At 42.0% G+C, this 13,278-nt stretch overlaps 1 protein-coding gene across 2 annotated transcripts in view; it reads left to right on the top strand.

The window, feature by feature from the left end:
- The window catches only part of Lpp (LIM domain containing preferred translocation partner in lipoma), a 441,832-nt gene that overhangs the window by 98,167 nt on the left and 330,387 nt on the right, over positions 1–13,278 (top strand). For both annotated transcript variants that reach the window (XM_051150786.1, XM_051150787.1), the window contains exon 3: positions 9,818–9,930. In XM_051150786.1, coding sequence (XP_051006743.1) covers positions 9,818–9,930 — 113 coding nt within the window. The remainder of the gene's footprint in view (positions 1–9,817; positions 9,931–13,278) is intronic.

Below are 13,278 nucleotides of genomic sequence, written 5' to 3' on the forward strand. Positions count from 1 at the left end.
AATTTCTCAGCAAGAAGAACTTCAAGTACATAAAAGATGAAGACTGGAGAACTAGCAGAAGGCTCCCAGTCATGTCGCCATTTATGCCTGGATTTTCCTGAAGCAGAAGATTGAACATGGAGGAAGGAGCGCTGTGGGATTTCTGTGCCTGTGGTTTTGGAACATGGATTCTCAGCCTCTCCAGGCTGCACTTAGCTGAAGATCTTTCTCATGTTCCTTTTACTTTCAGGGCACCCCCAAAGGGTCTTTTTCAGCCTTCAGGAGTTGTGAGAGTGACAGGTTCTTTATAATTCCCCAGACATCTCAGTGCCTCACTTCAGAACTGCTGTGGGTCCTTTAAGCTTGACCTAAGCTCTGAGCTAAGGAGATTTTTGGGATCAGAGTATATATATTCTATATTATTTGGCTACTTATCACACTGGCAGAAAATGTCCCATCTAGAGCCTGAAGTGATTGGGTTAGTTCACTTACTTATATTTATTTATGAAATACAAGTGAATTTTAGCTTCTTATTCTGAAACAATGGCAGGCTTTGCAGAAACATTGAAAAACCAGTGTCAAGGACTCTTTTTTTTTTTTAAACTAGCTTACCCAACTATTTGCACTTTGTATGATCACAGTAGACCTGCCTAATACAAGTAATTAACATATACAAGTTAATAACATGTAGCATTTATGCAGACTTTATCAAGTGCCATCTTAATATGTATTTTTTTTATCTCAGTTCTGTTGAGGATTGGCTTTCATTCAATATTTCCTTGCTATTTGTAACATCTGACTGTTGTTTGTGATTATCAATGATGAATAACTGGGAATACACTCCAGAGTCTCCCAGGGTGCTTTGTAAAACACTTGTGTTCGGCTCCCCCCATGCAAAGATTCTGGTTAAAGAATTACAGAGTGGTGCTTGCTATTCCATGTGGTAGATTAACATATTCCTTGTCTTAGAACCAAGCTAGTAACATATGCATACATGTGTATGACTGAGGTTTCTGCTGTTCTGATGAGACACCACAGTCAAAAGCACCTTGGAATGAACGGGCAAAAACTTAGGCAGGGGAAAAAAATCTAGAGGCAGAACTGATGCAGAGGCCATGGAGGGAGCTACCTGCTGGATTGTTCCTCCTGGCTCCCTCAGTTTGCTTTCTTATATACCTCATATAAGATATATACCCCATACAAGCTGCCCAGGGATAGCATTGCACACAGTGGCCTCAGACCTCCTCTCCCCATCCGTCATGGATCAAGAAATTACTCTAGAGCCAAGCCTATAGGCCAATCTCATGATCACTTTTTTTTTTTTTTTTTTCATTTGAAGTTCCCTCTTCACTGGTAACTCTGGCACATGTGAAGCTAATAAAACCAAAACAACAACAACAAAAAACAATCTGGTCAGCACAGCATGTAAAGAAAGGTCCATTCGGATACAGTGGGACGAGTAGAAAAGAGAGTAAGAAAAGCTAAACATTGGAGGATGAGGAGGAACCAAAAGCAAGCAAGAAACAGGAGTTATACTGTAGGGCATAGAGCTGATTGTTTCTCTATTTCTAAGTCTGCCATGGAATTTTCGTTTTTGGTGGTGGTAAGTGTGTAAAACTATATTCAATACTGAAAGTATATAATCCAGTGTGAAGCTCAAGGCTTCCATTTTGGTTGTTACTGTTTTTTTTTTTTTTTAAGTTTGTTTGCTTTTAATTTATTCGCTTTACAACCTGCCTGTAGCCCCCCTCATCTCCTCCCAGTCCACCTTCCCTGCTCCCTTTCTCCCCTGCCATCTGGCCCCAGTCTATCAAGTCATCACGACTGTCTGCACCCTCTTCTTCTGCGGAATGGCATGGCCACCCCGCCAGAGGGATGTGATCAACAAGCGGGCAATGGGGTCCATGTCAGAGGCAGCTCCTGCTCCCCATATTATGGGGCTCACATGGAGACTATGGGGCTTCCACTTTGCATGGCTACTCTGACTGCACAGAACCTCATTGAACTGTATATTCTTTGGGTCTGGTAAACATTCTGTGATGGTTTTTTTAATTTATTTTTATTTTTTTACTCCTTACCTTTTGGACAGGAAGGTTTAAAATGAAAAAAAAAAATCAATACTGAATGTAAAAGTCAGGTTGCCTCCACATGTGTGGCACTGGTGTTCTGTATTTCCTCCTTCCATTGCCATCTCCACCTTATGGAATGAGACTCTATTCTTAGACAGTCCTGGAGGATTGGTAGTACTTTCTGGATACCTACTTCGTGACTTCATGAAAAATCTACGTATTCTCAGATCTTTGATTACTGAAGAGAAATCCAGTGCAAATGCAGACGGCTGCAACCCTTCGGGAGCTTGAAGTACCCCAGACCAGATGGTAATTTGTGGTTCAGGACTCAGTCATTGTACTTGGTAGACAGACTCTCAGTCATTTACATTGTAAGCAGTCAGGAAGAGGTAAATCAACACCAGCAAAGGCAGCACCAAAACAAAACATGGCAGGTCCTTTAAAACCAAAGACCTCTGATCCACTGGTGTTAGTCTGGTAGGTGGAAGTTTCACTGTATCTTACACCAGTAGTTGGAAAGGACACAACTTGACTATAGAAAAGTACACGTGCTTATTCACGGTTCCTTTGAGCTTACATATTTTACCAATCTCTACATCCAACATAGGGAGCCCATACTCAGGAAGTAACAATCTGATGATAAATTACTCATACAACAGGAAGTAGGCCTTCAGCCATCCCCTACCTAGTCTAGTAGGGAAAACCAAGACACAAGCTGCAGCGCTAGGAGCAGAATTTGTGCTATGGTGGTTCTCAGTGCATCGTCATAGGTGATGAGGATGGTCAGACGCAGTCAGAATTAAGAGAGGTAAAAATGTGTTCAATTACTCACTGATGCATTGTGCAGAGACCCCACACCCCCTCTGGCTCCTGGCTGTCTTTGAAGAGAAGGGAAGGGCCTGCCTTATGTGGACACTTCTGAGGATGTCCTGTCTCCAGATGGGATACTTTGGGGGAGATTCTTTCAGTGACTAGTAATCACTTGCCATCTCCCTTTCTGAGTTGTATATTAAGATTTTTTTCTTCGTTAGATGTTGGGTCAATCTTTGTCCGTATCATGACTTTTAAATTTTTATTTCACCTTTTCATGCTGAGAACTTCACATTTTCGTATTTGGGCTGAGGATGTCTCAATAACTGGTAGAAGATTAATGCATCAAGTTCAACCCACTGTCCTGTTGATTGTTATCGCCCATATTTGGAAGTCAAAATGTATGGATGTGGTTGTTGTCTGGATAGCAATCACTCTGCTTTTGACAGACAGACAAGCGGCACTTGGGATATTCAAAAGTGCATTTGTTCTAGTCTGTTTTTCAGAACTAACTTCTCCTTCACTTTTTTGTATTATGTGAAATCCATTCTGTGTTTTCAGCTGAGAAAAATGAATCTTTCTTCAGGAAAGGGAAAGTGCTGTGTGATAGAGGACTATAATATGCCCAGGTAGAGCATTCCTGTGTTCACTCTGTACACAGGATTCATCTGTAATTTAAGCAAGAGGATTGTTGAAGTCAGTGCGGTCCCAGAAATTCAGTATTAGCTAAATATGGAGCGAGACTGTCCAATTTGCAAGTGGGGGAGACGTCATCCTCCTAAAGATAATAAGCCTTCTTGCTTTTAATCTGAGAACTCAAAGAGCATTTTGAGCTAAGTTATTTAGAAAGATGACAGAACATTAAATTTTAGCTTGGGTAAATATAGTGATGCATTAAAATTAAACTCAGGGTTTGAGTAGATTCTGCGATTCGGTTCAAAGTATCTTCTGATTCTTAAAAAAACGCGATGTTACAATTCATATTTATTGTATAGAGTTAGGGGAAAGGGGGTGGGAATAGAAAACAGCATTTGTTATGCCATAGGCTCTGGGTAACCACTGTGAACACGACCATGTACAAGGAAGTGCTGTCCTGTAAGCACTCTCTGGAGCCTGGTCCTCTTCTCCTCCACTTGTTAATATTGGCTTCTTCCTCCTGCCCCCAGATACTCCGTGACTCACTCCTTTCTTCCAATTTACGCTCTTGCCCAAATGCCACTTTGGTGAGGCATCTCTCAGTCCTGTTCATTAAAACTGCCACATCCTACCACCATCCTGACTTTTCCCCTTCCTTACTCTGCATGGCTTCACCATATTTATTGCTACTTGGCATTTAGTTCATATTAGCTGTTTCTTAATACATCCTTCCTTTCTGCTATAGTGTAACTTCTATCAGGGCGACACTTTCCATTTGTTTCCTGCATTTATTCCTCTGTACCTTTATACTCCAGGGACTGCAGTAATGCCTGGTGCACAGAGGGCACTGAGTGAAGAAACGTATGACAGAAACAGATGAACCCATCAGCTTGATGGCTCTTATGCTTCCCAGTACACACTAGACTGCAGTTTCTTTGTAACAGTGCTACACTGATGAGCATGCTGGTGGTTTTCTCTACATTGCATCATGCTGAATATTCAAACTATGCTTTGTTGCGTGCTGTTTTGTTACTTTGTCTCAGGACAAATAATTGAATGTGGATATCCCTTAATTAGAGTCTATAAATATGACTGAGGATTCTATATCATTTGCCATGTTTTATTTTTCCCAAGGAATGTTTTAGCTAGTAGGATCACAGTGAACTCTTTACATGCTTATGGATACTGTTTAATCTGCATTTTTCAATTTACATATATGATATTCACAGTGGATAGTGGTTATAGAAACGTACATAATGTCTAATGTGAATTTTTGATACATACATATATGAGAGTAAGTGCAAAACGGTAATTAGCATATCTGTCATCTCACACATTTTTTCATTAGTCATTTTCACCTTAGTGTTTTTGTAAAATAACATTGTCTGTTAAAATATTAAATGCAGTCAGAACTAGTAATTTATTAGTTAAGTAGAAGAAAATGGAGGTGGAAGGGTAGAAGATTAATTTTTCTGGTATCTTGACAATGTGAGGTCACCTGGATAGCAACTAAAGGAATTTTAGTCAGTGCCACATATCTTCTTATTCACAGTGGAGGTTTATTCATTGAGACAGGTATTGTTGCTGTCTTCATGGCAATTAAGACAGACAACCAGCATGCCCACGATTTGCCTTGAGTGAGTGTGAGCATTGCCGTAGACAGTTCTCAAATGAGTTGTATGCCAAGAGAACAGGAGTCCAGACCCTGCTCTTGAGGTTGGCTCTTCCTAAGTGTCTGTGGTTGTGCTTAGATGTTACTCAGACTTCTCATCCCTTCCCCTCTCCTCGTGACTGCACTTCAGGGCCCTGAAAGATCTGGAGAGTTGTGTTCCTTGAAATTGAGAAGAAAGTCCAGTCTGACCTAGAAACCAGACACTGTATTAAGTCCTAAGCAAAAGACTAAGGAGCGCAATGCCAAAGATTCTTCTTTCAGAGACTGAGGTCCATGAAGCGTAGTGATCCACAGAGGGAGCTGAGGGTGGAGGAGCACAAGTTCAAGGCCACATATGCAGAACAAGTTACAGATAAGGGGGAGGGAGCGGGGAAGACTGAGGCCCTCATAGAAGTATCCGGATCTGTGAGCCTGGCAGTCTACTCTTGAGAGAAGCCACAGGTTCATATTTTAGTCTTGAACAGAGGAGTCCATAGGTTGAGAAGACTGAGAAAATGCATCATTGAGTTGGCCTGCCATGTCCCAGCACTTTCTGGCGTTTTTAAATATACTGCTTAGCAGAACATTTTGGTAGTGACTTAGGTTCTGCATCCCAGTTCACGTTGTCACCAGTTCATCCTGCCCAGGAGCTCTCTCCCTCCGCTCTCAGGTGTGGAGCCCCTGCCACTGCGGCCTTCACAAGGGGCTTCGTGTCCCCTCAAGGGTGGTGGTGGGGGGCAATCATGAATCCTAAACTTAACAATCCTTTGAGAGCAAAGGACAAGGAGCTGGATGCCCTTTCTCCTAGTTTGAAGCAAGAGAAACATGTAAACAGCGACGAAGGAAAACCTTCTGTCAAATAGTTTCCTCACATTAGGCTCCTTGTTTGCGCAGTTCAGCTTGGTAAAGGCAACTTATCATCTTCACTCTAAGGAATCCACTGTCAAGTTTCTCCGTGGTAATGCACAGCTTGTAGGGTTATTACACGTGTAGCATTGAGTATGCTTGCCTACTGTATGTTCATCTATACGTCGGAATTAGGACATATAGATGATTTCCAAGAGTTGCCCAGGGTCTTCCTTCCAGTTGCTGCAGCTAGTGCATTTCCCCCTCCAAAGCATTTCCTCTTCCAATACCCCCTCCAGGACCTGCCCCCTCAAGTACATCACCATGTTACTATGAAATTTATCAGTTCTTATAAGTAATTCTAAAATGTGAGTCCTGCTATGGGATGTAGTCGATGGTTGGACTTACTGAGCTAAAGCCTTGGTTGTAGTTAGTGACTGATGGTAAAGAGGATATCAGCTGGGTTTTTAGAAACCTACATGGTCTTGCTCAGAATTAAGATCTTTGTTGTTTTTACAACTGAAGTGGAAGCCTTATAATTTATCATCAGATTGTTACTTCCTGAGTATGGGCTCCCTATGTTGGATGTAGAGATTGGTAAAATATGTAAGCTCAAAGGAACCGTGAATAAGCACGTGTGCTTTTCTATAGTCAAGTTGTGTCCTTTCCAACTACCGGTGTAAGATACAGTGAAACTTCCACCTACCAGACTAACACCAGTGGATCAGAGGTCTTTGGTTTTAAAGGACCTGCCATGTTTTGTTTTGGTGCTGCCTTTGCTGGTGTTGATTTACCTCTTCCTGACTGCTTACAATGTAAATGACTGAGAGTCTGTCTACCAAGTACAATGACTGAGTCCTGAACCACAAATTACCATCTGGTCTGGGGTACTTCAAGCTCCCGAAGGGTTGCAGCCGTCTGCATTTGCACTGGATTTCTCTTCAGTAATCAAAGATCTGAGAATACGTAGATTTTTCATGAAGTCACGAAGTAGGTATCCAGAAAGTACTACCAATCCTCCAGGACTGTCTAAGAATAGAGTCTCATTCCATAAGGTAGAGATGGCAATGGAAGGGGGAAATACAGAACACCAGTGCCACACATGTGGAGGCAACCTGACTTTTACATTCAGTATTGATTTTTTTTTTTTCATTTTAAACCTTCCTGTCCAAAAGGTAAGGAGTAAAAAAATAAAAATAAATTAAAAAAACCATCACAGAATGTTTACCAGACCCAAAGAATATACAGTTCAATGAGGTTCTGTGCAGTCAGAGTAGCCATGCAAAGTGGAAGCCCCATAGTCTCCATGTGAGCCCCATAATATGGGGAGCAGGAGCTGCCTCTGACATGGACCCCATTGCCCACTCATTGATCACATCCCTCTGGCGGGGTGGCCATGCCATTCCGCAGAAGAAGAGGGTGCAGACAGTCGTGATGACTTGATAGACTGGGGCCAGATGGTAGGGGAGAAAGGGAGCAGGGAAGGTGGACTGGGAGGAGATGAGGGGGGCTACAGGCAGGTTGTAAAGCGAATAAATTAAAAGCAAACAAACTTATTTAAAAAAAAAAAAAACTGAAGTGGAAGCCTTGAGCTTCACACTGGATTATATAGCCTCAGTATTGAATATAGTTTTACACACTTACCACCACCAAAAATGAAAATTCCATGGCAGCCTGTGTCTCTATGTTTAAGTTCTTAAAGAGAAACAGGGTAAGAGAGAAAGGACTTAAAAGGGACCCCCGAGACAGAGAGTTGGACCTTTATTTTTAAAGTTAATTTTTTGTATCATTTTTGTTTATTCATATACCTTTGTGGGCCTTTCATTCTTCCTTTATGATAGAGATGCCAAGAGCTCAGCCAGCTCTGAAACTGTCTGATGGTCTGATAATTTGAGACGCCACACCACTGCCCGCTCTGATACTGTCTGATGGTCTGATAGTTTAGGACACCGTATAGAACCTAGTGAATTACAGGATGCTCATGTATGCTTCTTTAAAGGGTTGGAGGAAGACAGGCCCAGAGAGAACACCAGAATCTAAACTTAGCGCGATAGCGTCAACCTAGCTACAGCTTCATCGATTAAAACCTCATGCACGGTTTTCTTATTCATTCCGATTTAATGTAGAAAAAGACTTTGTTGCAGTTCATTTTCCTTAACAGTTAGTGGATTAAATCCATATGAGATAGTTCAGGCATTCATAGGTTTAGATGGCTTTCTTGGAGAGTCCCATGTGTGGACCTAAGTTGGTGGAGTTGTTGGAGCTCCTTAAGTTACAGCTTTAAAATGGTGGGGAATAGAAAGAAGGTGCTTTGCAGACTGCAGTGAAACTTGAAGTATGGTCCAAGCACTAATACCACTGGAATCACCTGGGCTTTTTAGAAGCACAAATCACTGGTTCTTCCACAGAGCTACTAAGTTCAGTGTCTAGAGTAGTGCCACCCAGATCCCGAGGAACTGTGACATCCGAGCAGCATTGCCACAGAGGGTTATTTCCTGACTGGGAGGGAAATATGGCAATCAGCCTGCTGCCGGGTGCCGAGTGACAGTCTGGAAACTGAATGGCTCTAGGGAAAGGGTCCTCGGCTGCTGAGAGTGGCAGGGGTGAGACCTGGCAGCTGATAGTGAATTTTCCCAGCGTAGTACGTAAAGGCAGTGGACACCCGCCAGGTGTTTGAGAGCCCAGTTGGCTCACCTTCCTTCACAGCATGCCACTTTGCACTCTTAGATTGTCTTTCCCCACAGATACCCAAGTTGTGACATTATGATATTATCCAAAAGTGACTAATTTGGTTATGGAGACTGCTTCCTATAGTAGCTAATGATTGACAAGCTGAAATGCAAGGATCAGCCACTTACATGTAAGGAATACTTCTTCTAAATGAAGCATCAAAGGTATCTTTTTTAAAAGGATGAACAAAAATGCTTTTAAAAGTAGTAAAAAAAAAAGTGATGGGTTTTTTTCCTAATTAAATTTATTTTAGAGCATTTTAAATATTTTATAACGTGGCCGTAGAGCTTTGGACATTTGTCTCTGACATCAGCGGACACAAATAATTTTCCCACATGCATTCCTCTTGGCAGAAGATGTTGGGAGTCTCAGTAGCCTTAGCCTTCTTATTTCTTGACCTTACTGTAAAGATCTGCATCATCTGCTTCCTGTTCACGCGCCTCCTCATCTGTTCTGAGTGTGCCTTACATGTGTTTTGTTTGGTTTGGCTTGGCTTGGTTTTTGGGTTTTGTTTTTGTCTTTTTACCACCTAGCCAGTTTTTCTTATGCCTAGTGTTTTTTGGAGTCATGTGATTTTGCTGTGTTGTAGTTGGTTTTATTTAGCTCAACCTGTATGCGGATATACTCTCTACCTGCTGCCTGGAGTGGGTTTGCTGTCTAGGACATCCCGTCTGAGGTGATGATAGTTCAGCCTCCCTTTTCCCTACTTGGATATAAACTTTTATTTTATCTTAACTTCTAAAAGTTTGTCTTCCTCATAACACAAATCATTTCCTCCTCTGCTCGATTAGGATTTTATTAATGGCAGTTCTCAATTCTAATTCAGTTCAGTATTCCTAATCCCTTCTACAAGAAACCCATTGCCTTCGCCTAATGTACTTGAACCCTCTAGACTAACTTTGAAATATGAAATCTTCCTTTTATCCTGTGAGAGGTAAAGCTATTAAACCAAAGTTATGTAAGTAAGGGAAGTTTTCTATATAAGGCAAACAAGCTGGGCTAAAATGGTTACAATAAATTGCCAGCGAGTGTATCTTTTAAGGAGGATAATAAAATCAGTACCTGTTAACATCTTGTATGTATTTCCTTTGTGTAGGTGATTTTCTTCCGCCCCCACCTCCACCGTTAGAGGATCCCGGTACCATCCCACCCGGCGCTGGACACTTCCCTCCTCCTCCTCCACTCGATGAAGGTGCTTTTAAAGTGCAGGTAAGAGCAGTGACAGAAGGCCGGTTTAGCAGCCATGTGAGGATGCCTGGGACTGGTTTCTATGGTTCATAAGCATCTACCCACAGTACATATATCGAGCTTTGCATCTTACAAGGAGTACTTTATTGTAAAATGCCCAAGCCACACTTGTTGGCGTTCTACCGGCCTATACTCTGAAGTCCTGGGAACATTGTACCTACCAATTTCATTTCAAAACCAAAGGTTTTTTTTGTTTTTGTTTTTTCCTTTAAAGAAATGTTGTTTGAGAAGTCCACTTTTTTTTTTTTAAAGCATAAAGCCAGGCCTTTGAATATCTTTTCTATTTGCTTTGAACAGTGCTTTGCTTGTTCAATATGGCCCTGGCTGGACAGCAACCTTGTTTTCATTGAAGCAATAGTTAAGACATCTTCTCCTAGGTGTGTTCGAAGGAGAATGCGGTAGAGGCGTGTCAGTGACATGTAAGCATTATATATACCCCGCGGGCAGGGAGGAGATCCAGGTTGCAAAGTAATTAACTTCAGCTAGATGCAGAAGTGACGGGGAAACTATTTCTGCTCTGACCAAAAGTGACTTATGGCCTGCACCACCACATAAGGCTGAAGACGTCATGTCAGGACGGAAAAAAAAATTTATAAAATCGCAGGAATTGTCATTCTTAGATAGATGATGTTAATCTAGTTATGCTGAAGATAAAAATCAAGAACTTGTAGAGAAACACCGATTTTCAGATGAGATAGGAGAAAGTCTGATGTTCGCTTATCTCAGTGGAGCATCAGACCCTTGTGAGTTACAACACTCACCAGAGACATTGTGCTAATGTTGGAGACCGCTGTGGGCTTTGTCCTGTCATCACTCTGCCTTTGTATATGTTCGCAGTGTACCATAAGGACTGTGGTGGTGGAGAAGCTTTGAGCAAGAACTGCTTAGGGGCTAATCTGTCGTCACTTTCCTTTGACGTTTAAGTTAGGAGAGCAAAGCAGAAATTACTCAATTATTCCTCAAATAGCCTTTGCGCGCGCGTGCGCGTTTGTGTGTGTATACATATGTGTGTGTGTGTGTGTATACACACACACACACACATATATAATTTGAACACTGGGAATCCTATGTGTCCCACGGGACTTCCTAGTAAATAGAGCCCAGTCCCTGTCCATATGGCTGGAGCATATGCTAGGAAGGGTGCCTTTTAGAGTGACTTAGTGAGTGGCCCCTTATCAGTACAGTACTACTAAACAAAGGCTGAGAGGAGAAAAGACAATTTGAGCCAGATGGATTCATATAGAGTACGTTTGTGTGAGATTTGGTCATGTTTTAATATAATATTTTTGTTGTCTTCTTTTTATATACCATTTTTTTCTGTGTGGTGCTTCTTTATCAACTGGCTAATGGACATAGTTTTTAAATTCTGTTCTGCTTTCCGTTCTGGATTGTTATTAAAGCTCTTGTGGTATATTTTGAATATTTGCTGCTTCAAGGCTTGGCGGAATGTCTGCAGCTTGAAAAGTAGTTGGGAGGTGCGTTCTGAGTTAGTGATAATGGACAGATCATGATGAGTGCTGGTTGGCCTTGCAGTTAGTAAGAAGCTAACCACACCTCCTTAATAGTAGGACCCACAGGGTCCTGGAAACCTACAAGAAGAACTTTATGACAGGCAGATTTGGATCCTGGGGTCCTCCTCAAACCAAGGCACCAGCCAAGGAGAATATAGGCAGTAAGCTTCGAACCCCTACCAAGACCTAGCCGACGAACATGATACTCTCCACCGTTGAGTGGAGAGTGAGATCTGACTCTCACACGAACTCTGGTGCCCCTTTTCTGACCACGTCCCCTGGATGGGGAGGCCTGGTGGCACTCAGAGGAAGGATAGCTAGTTACCAAGAAGAGACTTGATATTCTGAGAGCATATATAGGGGGAGGAGGTCTCCCTCATTACCAAGAAGAGACTTGATATTCTGAGAGCATATATAGGGGGAGGAGGTCTCCCTCGGTCACGGACATAGGGGAGGGGAGAAGGGGAGAAATGGGAGGGAGGGAAGAATAGGAGGAAACAGGGGAAGGGCTAATAATCGAGATGTAATATGAATAAATTAATAAAAAAAATGAAAAAAAAAAAAACCTCAGAAGTTCCTGGTGTGTCTGAAGGTGCCATTCGGGATAACTAGATGATATTTTGATATTCCTGCTGATATACTGTATAAAGCAAATAGCAGCAATGATAACAAGGCTGTTGTTGATGCGGTGTGAAGCTGCTAGCAATAGAGTTATCGTGGGTACTATGGGAGGCAGCTGCTCACAATAGCAATGGAACTTTGCCCATTGATTCCACGGAAAAGTCACTCAACCCAAGATGGTAGTGTTTTCACACTCATTGCTACTTGCTTGACGTGCTTTTCGATGTTGCCTAGTTTCCGTTGAGCGTCTTTCACGTCATTCAAAAACTGTATTTCAGTTGATGTTTTTGTAGCTTCTATGAATGTGACTTCTTTCTTGATTTCTTTTCCAGAGAACTGGCTTTTAACATAAATAATCTACACACCTTTATATGTTGATTTTTATATCATGCAATTTTAGTGAATTTATGTATTATTAGTTCAGTAGTGCTTTCTACAGTTTCAGGGCTGTATATGTGCGAGATTACATTCTCTAAAAACAGGGACAGTTTTTCTTCCTTCTTTTCCAGTTTGGTCCCCTTTTAGTTCTTTGTCTTGCCTAATTACCCTGGTAGGACTTCTAGTCCTGTGCTGAAAAGAGTCAGTGAAAGTGGCAGCCTTGTCCTGTCCGTGGGGCTTTCATGAAAAGTCTAAAACGTCTCTTTCTCTGTAGACTTTGTTCTGATAAATGTACTCAAGCCATGGCTTTGTTTTTGAAGAGGAAGGAAATAAACAAGAAGCCCGTTGCCGTCTTGGCTCATATTCTCTGTAAAACAGAAGGGAGGATGGTAAAAAATAAAGCAATGTTTGCCAAATGGAAAAGGACAAATCTGGTAGGGAGAGGGTGTTGTTTTTGAAGCTCTTCATATGATGTTCTTGGTAACTTATAAACGATGCCTTGTCCTCCTCTGGCGCAGTAGTGAGTTGGATGTGACAGTGACTGTCCCTGTTCCAGCCGTGCTTCGGCACATTTAGGTAGAGCTCAGCTGGAGCGCTGGGATAAGTGGGGCTGATTTTGCACTTTTCCCTGTCAACTCTGGTAAAACCTCACGTTGCCAATTACAAATCATAGCTGGTAAATGTGTGTTTTATGTAGAAGTCTGTTTATATTTCTAGCCAGATTTTCAGCTGAGAGCCAAAAGACTGTCTACGAAGTGTGACTACTGCAAGGCTGAAAGGGACCACCTCCATGGCCACT

The sequence above is a fragment of the Acomys russatus genome, chromosome 8 (assembly GCF_903995435.1).
Source record: "Acomys russatus chromosome 8, mAcoRus1.1, whole genome shotgun sequence".
NCBI classification, from domain to species: Eukaryota; Metazoa; Chordata; class Mammalia; order Rodentia; family Muridae; genus Acomys; species Acomys russatus.